The sequence below is a fragment of the Morone saxatilis genome, unplaced genomic scaffold, assembly GCF_004916995.1.
Source record: "Morone saxatilis isolate NCDOM2014 unplaced genomic scaffold, NCSU_SB_2.0 Contig21, whole genome shotgun sequence".
Classification (NCBI taxonomy): Eukaryota; Metazoa; Chordata; class Actinopteri; family Moronidae; genus Morone; species Morone saxatilis.
Window position 1 is genome coordinate 3,292,616 of NW_023339774.1, and position 10,585 is coordinate 3,303,200.

The 10,585-nt window shown below is 40.1% G+C and overlaps 1 protein-coding gene across 1 annotated transcript in view; it reads left to right on the forward strand.

Moving 5' to 3' along the window:
• LOC118332833 (transcription factor 4) overlaps positions 1–10,585 on the forward strand; it is a 36,736-nt gene that overhangs the window by 15,711 nt on the left and 10,440 nt on the right. The window contains exons 5-8 of the mRNA XM_035668261.1: positions 1,816–1,954; positions 5,726–5,891; positions 7,816–8,045; positions 9,967–10,117. Coding sequence (XP_035524154.1) covers positions 1,816–1,954; positions 5,726–5,891; positions 7,816–8,045; positions 9,967–10,117 — 686 coding nt within the window. The remainder of the gene's footprint in view (positions 1–1,815; positions 1,955–5,725; positions 5,892–7,815; positions 8,046–9,966; positions 10,118–10,585) is intronic.

Here is a 10,585-nt window from a genome sequence, read left to right on the forward strand (position 1 = left end):
TTGTGGCTCCAGAGGAAGCTGTGTGATAAATTACGCTCTAATTAAATGGGTGATCTTCCATAATTTTAGTCTTAAACTGATATATTTATTTGATGACAAACATTGAGTTAAGTGCTTCTTGCAACCACCAGCACTTAAAAATAAAATGACAATGGCTGAATGCATTTCTCACTCCCTGCTTATTAAAAAAAAAGTGAAATGGCACTTCAGTCTGATTATCTCACTATTAAAGATCCTCTGTGTCTACACTGCCATTCAACACACTACAGCTCAAAACTATCAGACAATATTTATATGCCACCTACAGTAAACCCTGCTAAATATATGTCATCACTCATATAGAGCCACTGTCCTGCTGATATGTTCAAAGTAAAACGCTCAGGAAAAGGAGGGTGAGGGAAAGACTATTCTGAACCCCAGGATGCTACAAGAAAGCTGGCATCACACACACACACGCACACACACACACACATATAAAGAGAGCCCATCTCGTGCCAAAACAGTGAGTCCCTGCTGGAAGCTTCTCGGTGCTCTGGGAATTAGAAATCCCACAATTAAACATATGGGCATTAAGATAATTGTCAGTTGCTGTGCTGTCGTGTGTACGTGTGTGCGTGTGAAAGTGTGTGTGTGTTTGTGTGTGTGTGTGTGGCAGACAGATGGATAGGATTCAGCCAAGCACACACACAAACACACCCATGCACCCTTACAGTATTTCCCTCAATACTCACATAAAAAACACACTTGAGTTAAAAAAAAAAAACTGTAAATATACATGTCAGACATGCAGATATGAACCTGGACTGGAACACACACACATCAACACACAAGTGCAGGCAGTTTGAGGGAGCGGAGCACAGTTTGCCTACCAGAGTTGTACTGTACTGGAAAAATGGAGAAAAAAAACATCGGGCCGGATGGTGTGTGTGTGTGTGAGAGAGAGAGAGACAGACAGATGGAGATCTTCAGTGTCTTAGAAAGGCAGAGGATGCCCTCAGCAGGCTTGCAGCAGAACTACAACATCTGGAGAATGAAATAAGGGAAAAAAGAGAAAAGAAAAAAGAACAAAGAACTATTAGTCATTTTATATTTATAGAGCATTACAGCACAGTGTTACATTCCTTCACCAGTGTTGATTTTTATGACTATCTGGTGTTAAATGATTTCGTAATGTTGAAGAGTGACACTTTTCTTCATTCAAACTAATATAATTAATTAGTTATACATGCTTCCAGTCACTTTAGACTATTTTAGCTATAAAGTATAATGAGCAACTTTAAGATATGGAAAAAATAAAAACGTATTTGAACTAATACAATCAAACCTATTGATCAAGCATTATCACAATGCAAACAGACAAAACAGGACGGCATTTAAAAGCAAGGTACATACATAAATATTAAAACATTTATATAATTGAAGTAATTATGGGACCTAATGATTAAACAACATGCCACTACTTAGTGTAAAATATAACTTATTTGGGTTTATAAAGCAGAAAATTTCCACCACCATTTTCTGGAGTCCCCTTTAGCCTGAGCCTTTATTTGCACACCAGCACAGAAAATCTATTTCTAATAGGTTCAATGAATTTTTCATGAGCTCTCATTTTACTATTGAAAACAACGTTACAACGATGAAATTACACACAACTTCGTGTCAGCTCAGGGGAGGTCAGACCAGCCTGAAACCATCAGTTTGGACCTACATGTGGCAAAGTTAGAATGTGAGTCACTGTTGTGTTTGTAACTGCAGACAGAATCAGAGAAGCTGTTTGTTCACTATCCTTTTCTCTCTCTTCTCTCTGTTTTCCAGGTGGGCTCTCACAGAGAAGATGGCGGCGGCGTGGGCAGTTTGCGTGCCGGACACTCGATGGCGGGTCAGGTGCCGGTGCCTCAGTTGCCCGTTCAGTCGGCCACATCGCCAGACCTCAGCCAGCCCGACCCGTACCGCGGTAAGACCCCAAAACCCAACATTAGTCAGACTATTAGTTACTAGTTAGGTTCACATTACTCCTCTGTGTTTCAGTGGCTCTATTCAAACGTATACAGATGACAAGAAAATAGTCCCTTCATTCACGTGTCCGTCTTTGCTCTGCAGCAGATTTTATGTTAAGTGAACAGTGAGCAGAGAAACAAGCACACAAAGAGCCAGTGATGGACAAACAGTGTCAGCATCTGTTGTTTTTGTTCATGCGTGTGTGTGTGTGTGTGTGTTTCCATATAGACACAGGCATCCCACTGGTATCCCATCATGCACTTGTGCACACACACAAATACACCAAATTAACATTTCCAACACCATGTAATAATAATAGTAAGTAAATAAATAAATAAATACATAAAATAAATAATGAAGAGGAAGTAAAAGAGGAGATGAAGAGGAACACAAACAGGAGAGAAAAGTGAAAGTGAAAAGTACAGAATTGGGTGAAGATTAAGAGGAATGAAAACAAAGAAAAAGGAAACAGATGAGGAAGGTAAAGAAGACAATAAAGATGAAGAAAGGGATGACATGGAGTCAAATGAAGAGACAGAGGAAGTAGATCTCAAAACAGTCAAATGGGATTAATAATAACAAGAATGACAAAAAAGAAGGATAAAAAGAAAAGAGATAAACAAAAAAGAGTGCACATAAAATACATGGGAAGAAAAAGATGAAAAGGAAGAAAAAACAAAATGGAAAATTCATAAGAAGATGAGTAGGAAATGCAATATTGAAGAAGATGAGAAAGAGTTGCAGGAGATAAAATGGAGAGGATACAAAGCATAGAAGAAACGGGGTACACAGGAAAAAGAAAAGAAACAAATCTGTAAAGAGGAAAAACAAATACATAATAAATAAAAAAGCAAGATGAAGACGAGGATACTGTCCCAGAACGGGGGTCAGAAAGTTGTGGAAGAGTCCAGTTCAGGCACTCACATGGATCTCATCTGGCGAGCTTCTACTTCAACGCCCGAGCGGCGAAAAGCCTAACGAGGAGGGTAAACGCATACAGTGTGTGATATGAATATGGAGGAGGAAAAGTGTATATGGGCGCACTGTGGATCAAATTAGCCCAGAGCTCGTTTTTAAAGGCTGAAAATGAGTCTGCTGGCAGCAGAGTTCAGCCAGCGGCAGCTGGAGCCAAGTGTGTAATGAGGTGAGAGAGAGAGAAACACACACACTCGGGCAGAAGAAGTTGTTCCTCACTCTCACACACACACACAGAGTAGTATGTGTAGAGGCTGTAAATAAAGGGTATTAAAATGTTTTTGGCAGCAAACACTTCAACTTCAGCAGCAAAGCTTTGGTTTCCTCCTCTCTCTCAATTTCAGAATAATTATGTAGAGAAGATTTATATTATATTGATAGTATTTTATGTTAATATTTATATTATGTGTACTTTATACTCTCTTTCTCGCTCTTTAAAAAATGTTTTATCTCTCTACAGCAGGTTGGGTGGTTTTATTTTATTTTATTACATACACTTAGCAGTGAATTTATATGCTAAAGACATCATTTTATAATTTAAAGGGCAGGTTCACCCAAATGGAACAAAGCACTAAACGTTGGCAGTGGAGTATAAATCATGAGGTGTGGAATCAGTGCCTGAAATGGGTCGGCACTCACCAGTACTGAGTACCGGCACTTCTGATTTTTGTCCTCATGATAACCCTTAGTTCTTATTGAGCACCACTACGTCTGGTGAGCATGGCCGTACCCACCACTGAGGTCCAGGAGGTATGGACCGCACTATTTTTTCCGAGGGGTATACAATAAAAGTTGTGAAATAATTGCATAAAAATAACTACTTTTATGTTTTGATGCCCCAAAACCCCCTTAGGGAGTTCAGTTTGGACCTCTGTATTTCTAATATTTCTAAAACATACAGCAATGCTGGTGAAGTACTCCTAAACGTCTGCATAATAGTGTAAACACTGCTAGCTTAACACTAAGAAAGCGTTGAAAATGCCCTTGTTAAAAAACTACAAATCAATGCACTTTAATGTTCGGTACTAACAGGAAATGATGCAATATGTGTGCCAACACATGTCAAGCAAACTGGGGCTTTGGAAAGTTAAATTAAACCGAACAAAGAGGAAGAGCATACTTTATCACACAAAACTTCTGCCAGACACTAGATTAGATCAGACATTATGACTCTGGGGTTCAGACTTGCTACCCTCAATAAGTCTTTTTTATTTCCTCCGCATTTTGTCTTCCACTGTCAGTTTGTGTCTGTCTGGGTTCAATCAGACATTCATAAGCACAAAGTCACTTTTCACAGTTTTAAGCCTTTTTAAAAGCAGCTATTTATGCACAAGCGCGCCACGATTGTATGGATGGAGACACGAGCACACAAACCAAACACAGGCCGTCACTCAAAGCTGCAAACAAAATGCCTCCAGTCAGGCAGACGGAGATTCAAAATGGCCGACAGTTGGTCGTGTGTGAATGTGTGGGAACAGAGCGCAGTGTTTTGTGTTGACTGAGAAGTTGGCAGAGTCCCAGTGACGGATCTATACAGACGTCAAATAAAGACTGCACTGTTGGGCTGAGGAGAGAGGCTGATAGAGGGTACAGAGGCTTCACGTCTGCATCACAACTCTCTCGTGTCGCCATCTTGGGGGTCAACTGGAGGATTAGCTGTGTTCAGACACGCCTGATGCTGCATTCACGCTACGTTGGCAGAATGGGAAGAACAAGAACCCCTTACGTATTCAGACTTAAGGGGTTCAGTCATTGTTACGGGATGGCCATTGCTACATTAGCTCTTTTTATCACATTTGCATTGGTTTACACAGTGACACAGATACAGTGTTGATATTAGATTTTATTTCGATGTAGCTGACAGTGTTGGAGGCTCTGCAGCTATTTTGCCAATGTTGTCAAATGCTGTTGTCAGACATGTCCAACTTTAAGCTGATATACACTGTTTTTCCAACGTGGATGTGGATGCTCGTAGATGATAACAGATATGGCATGAATGCAACATATTTTTATATCATCGCAGCAATCTAATAAGGTAGATTTTTCTTTGTGTTTCTGTTACTGCACCCTTTTATTGAACCTAGAAGTGTGAATTTAGTCAGAACAACCTTCACATTTAGCAATAGGCTTGTTTCATGACTTACATGTTCCATTTACAGTCTCAACCTGGTGGGATCCCTCTTCCAAGATGGACAGACATCTTATTGACATTATGTACATCTCTCTGTCTCTCTCTCTGTCTCTGTCTCTCTCTCTCTCTCTCTCTCTTTCCCCCCAACTGGTCAAGGCAGATGACCACCCACCTAGAGCCGAAGGGTCTTGTCCTAGGTTTTGCCTGTATTAAATGCAGTTTTCCTGCCCCCGTCGCCAAGTGCTTGTCATGGTGGTACTGTTGGGTCTCTTTAAATGTTAAAGGAGTTGGGGCTCTAGCACTGCTCTATTTGGAAAAGTGTCTGGAGATAACTTCTGTTATGAATTGGCGCTATAACAAATAAAATTTAATTGAAATTTAATTGTATTAACTATTAAAATTAGGGAAATAAAAATCATAGTCGTAAAAGAAACAACACCTGGTCTGCCCTTTCTAGGTTTCAAACCAGCGACCTTTCTGTCGCATGTCTGCCTCTTTAGCTCAAAGCTTCACGTACTGGGCTTTCAACCATATTATCAACCATAAGTTCCTTGTGGCCATATATTGTATTTATCTATCACATTCTAACCCCTCCTCTTCTTTCTCCCCCTCCTCCTGTAGCCCTTTCTGGAGGCCTTCAGGGCCAGAGTACCTCCTCCGTCAGCTCGGAGATCAAGTCTGAGGACGAGGGGGACGAGAACCTCCTGCAGGACACGAAGCCCCTGGACTCCAAGAAGGAGGACATTGACAGCAAGGATCTCAAAGCTATTGATAGGTCAAGATCTAGGTAACCCCGCCTACCTCAGACGTTCGCTTTCATCAAAAATCTAAGCTGGGCTGGGACATGCGTTTTCGCAAAACACCTACACTCTCAGAGACCTTCCTTGTTCCGAAATGTACAAATACAAAACCTCTTCAAGAGACAGAAACTGTTCAGGATGTTACATTGGTTTGGATTTTGTACAAACTAAATTAGTGCCCTAATTTTATTTTATTTCATTCTCAATGAACACATGATCATTCAGCATTTTTATGGGATAGAGCAGGAATTGTATACCAGGATACTGTAAAAATTACTTTTACTTCTAAAGTATTTGTACATTGTGGCATCAATACTTCAACTTAATTCAGTTATATTAATACTTCTTCCACCATCTGGTAGCAACCACAAAAGTTCAATTCAGTTGAGTTCAGTTGAGGTCGATTTCTCTTGTTTTGGAGAGAAAGGACACAAGGAAGGACTTTAAGCTGTGGGTGTTTTGGGAACCAGCCTCTGGACTTTGATGAAGTGACCAAGTGTGATGAGAAGCAGCTAAATGCATCAGTTAATACAGAGACTTCTTGTACACGGAATGTCCGTATCCACCAGGCATCTCTCTTTGCCTGTGGTTGCTGTCGACCTGTTTGAGCCAAGCAAGCACTATAAAGACGAAGAGAGGTTCCCAGTGGACATGTAGCTCCCACTTTATCCCGTCAGTCTCTCCATGGTCTTGGGCCTGGTTTTAACTGTTTCTCACACAACAGAGTAGAGCCCACGGTCAATATTCTCAAAGAAGTGCCGGGTCACATTGAGGGCTGGGAAATCAACACCAACAGAGACATAGAAAATTAATATTCTTACTCTTGGCAAGAATCTACAAGCCTTTAAAAACACAAACATGTTTCAAAGAACCAAAGAGTAAACCTGTGTAACCCACTCATTGTATGAACATGGAAGCCAGCAAAATTTGAAAGTGTTGGTTTGTGTTGATTTCCCATCCTGGATGCAGCCTTCACCCCTCCAACGAGATTTTTCACCAGGAGGACGATTAAAATCAGAAATATTTGGATCCCAAACCCAGACATTTGTACATGATGGTGGCGGCCATGATGATGATGTTGATAATGATGATGATGATAATGCAAATTGTTTTGATGATTAAGATAAGATACAGATTAAATATGTTGCCCATGCTATGTTACAGGGTTTGGGAATGTATAATCAGCAAAGCTGTTGGCAGGGAGCTGTCTGATCAGTTTAGTCCGCGTGAGTCTGGGCTGAAGACTACAAGTTTGAAAATAAAACAAATCTGGAGGTCTGGAATTAGAAACACTTGAACTTACCAGACCCCTGTAGCCCGTCAACACTGCTTGAGGCTAGAGGCTCAGAGCTACATTAGCCGCTACTAGCAGGCTTGGGCAAGAAAGAAGAATGCATGGAATAAAAACAATATTCAACAATAGGAGTGCAGTGCTAAATCAGTGGAGTACTCACAAAAGTCACTCACTTGAATATACAGGTCCACATTTATGGACAACCATATTTTTTAAACATTGTTTTGATGTGGCAGAAACATACATATTGTAAGTTTAACTAGTTTCCCACTAGTTTACAGTGAGCTCAACTAGCTATTCTTCTTGTAAATTCTGCACTAAAAGATAGAAATTAAAATTCAGTTATTTCAAGTCACTTCATCTCTAGTGAATGAACTCACAATATTACCATGAAAACTTGGCAGACTTGAAATACCCCGAATGCAGCACAACACGATGTCTGTTCCCAAGCCCTGTTCCTTGTTCTTTTGTCACTTAATGAATCATCTTGTAAAGGTCAGCAATAACCAGCATCCACTGCTGATTTGTATTGAGATCTACACACATAAACTGAGCTTTCATCCTCAAATCCTCCCCTTCCTTTGCATCCTGCTCATCCTCATCATTGGTCACCGTAGCAACAACGACGATGAGGACCTTTCTCCGGAGCAGAAGATGGAGAGAGAGCGGGAACGGAGAATGGCCAACAACGCGCGGGAGCGTCTGCGCGTCCGCGACATCAACGAGGCCTTCAAGGAGCTGGGCAGGATGGTCCAGCTGCACCTGAAGAGCGACAAACCTCAGACCAAGTTACTGATCCTGCACCAGGCCGTGGCTGTCATCCTCAGTCTGGAGCAACAAGTCCGAGGTCAGTTTCATATAAAGATACATGACCTTTGACCTCAGTAACTAACAATATAAACCACACATACTGCACCAGACTGGCTTGCTTTTATCTTAATTTGTTTATCTATTTGTTTGTTTATATGAAAACACAAACTCCCCTGTAATGATCACATCATCAAAGTACTGTACCTTGTTGTTTACTGACATCATTATAGAAATAGTAAATAAACTATAAAATTATTAACCTAGATAGTTCACCATGCTAGTGGTCAAATACTAGTTTGTCCCATAAACTGTAGAAATAAAAACGGACATCACAAAAACTTCCCTGAAGAGCCATTGTGATGCTCAGTGTGGTTGGTTCTGGCCATCGCCATCCTGGCAGCTAAAAAAAATGGGCAAAGAGGTGGAGCTGAGACGGGCTGAATGAAGCCTGGTTACTAAAACCAGCCACCTGTAATTCATAACTTCAAGTCTTAATATCATCTTAACCGGTGAGTTTTATTAAAATTCAATACCATACAGGGAATTTAGCTATAGAGACCCAAGCTGTTTTTGTACCAGGCTGTAAACATGTTGTAAAGTTCAATATTTTAATATTGGGCTTTATGGAGATTGACTTACTTCTGTAGTAAGCCTCAAGTGGTTGCTAAGGAAGTGCAGTTTTTGTTGCTTCCGTATTGGTTTATTTTCCAGCCACAAAAGTTGCTGCTTGGTTTGTACACATTAAAATAATGAATAATTTAAATGAATTTGTTAATTTATTCCTTTGAGGAAGCACCCCACTTTTTGTGGACCATCCCTAAAATTTCAGTACAGTCATTATCATGATCTTTTCTGAAAGGAAACTCTTTGAACTGTACTAACAAAAAAACACAGTCTGTATAGTCGATAAGTGATTCGATGGGACAATGTACACAGGCACATATTTCTTTATTGTACTGTTCTGTTTCGTATGCAGTAAGCAACTATAGGTGCAGTGATATTGGGATCTTAAAGGATGAGGCTGGTAATATTCACAATTTTGTCTTAATTATCGAAAAATCCTATGACAATCCTTCTAACAATTATTGTCTGTGTATCCAAAGCCTGATATAGCCTATGTTGTATTAAAAACACACGAGTGAGCCACAGTGCTGTACTGTGTAAAATGCTTCTTCATTACCATGGACACACACACTGTACAGTAGTTTATTTTGACTCAGTCATACGTACAATGAATCCACCGCTGAAAATATCAGTCAATCATTCTATAATATAGGAAATTTCTTGGTGTTTTTTTGCATGGGATTTGTTGTTAGTTAGAAAAATATAGAATAATGGCAACCTTTTCCATTAGATAGAATCATATACAGTATTTGTGCTTTCAAACAATGTATAGTTTGGCAAAGTTAAGATGCCTTTACAAATGAGGTAACATACCCCATCCAGACCAATATTTTGGCTTTGTCTTTACAAACTCATGCTGTGCAGCCAAGCTTTGTTGTGTCCAAACGTGTCTAAAATTATATAAAAAAAGATATATTTCCATTTGATTGAACTGTGCAGCCATATAAAGCATAGAGTCTGGGGTTTGAATGCTTTACTCATTAAAAACAGCATACAGCTTTACTGAAGAGCTGGGTCAATATAGTATTAAAACATAAAAAATGGTTTCTTTATTTTAAGCCACTTAAGGGGAAATTTAAGGTGGAATTTTAGGGTTAAAAAGGTTCAATTAGATTTCCAGCACATGTAGTGCTTCGGGAGTTCCAGAAGAGGGCAGCACTGACACCTGTTGATTGTATTCAATCAGGCTGAAGTTTTTGGCTTCATTGCCTCAGTCTCACTACCTATTTATTGATTCAGCACAAAGAACTCCCTCACTGAAACAGAGAAACAAAAGACAGGCAGAAAACTGCAGAATGAATAACAGTCTCTCCCCTCTCTCTCCCTCTGTCCAGAGCGAAACCTGAACCCCAAGGCAGCCTGTCTGAAGCGCCGCGAGGAGGAGAAGGTCACGGTGACATCGGACGGGGCTCCCCTCTCGTTGGCTGCGGCACACCACGCTGCCGCTGCCGCCATGGGCGACGGGTCCAACCCCTTGGGACAAATGTAAAACGCAGCAACATCTCCTCCCCCCCTGAATGGTCAGATTTCACTTATAAACTAATCTGCTGTTGTACCTTTAATTCAAAACAAAGAATCGGAATTCAGAAACCAGTCCAGAAACTTCAAGAAAACATTTTTAAATCCTCACTTGCCATAAAATCTTTAACCTATGGCAAACAGAGTACATTTTGGCTTCTGATGAGTAATCTGGAAAAAAACCTTCCTGTTTTCAGGGTCAAAAGTGATCTCAAAAGATGGACAAGTAAAAGATTGTCCATCCGTTGTCCATTAATGTGGTGTCTGTGTACTTTTTAACCATTTGTTAGAATTATAGTAACCGAAACCAAATATGACTTGAAATCAATTTGTCAGCTCATTCAGTTTATGTCACCAAACCATAATATAATTTAATCAGGAGATAAGTAGGTGAACTAAGATGGCCAGAAAAAGAATGTTAAAGAAAGAAAGACT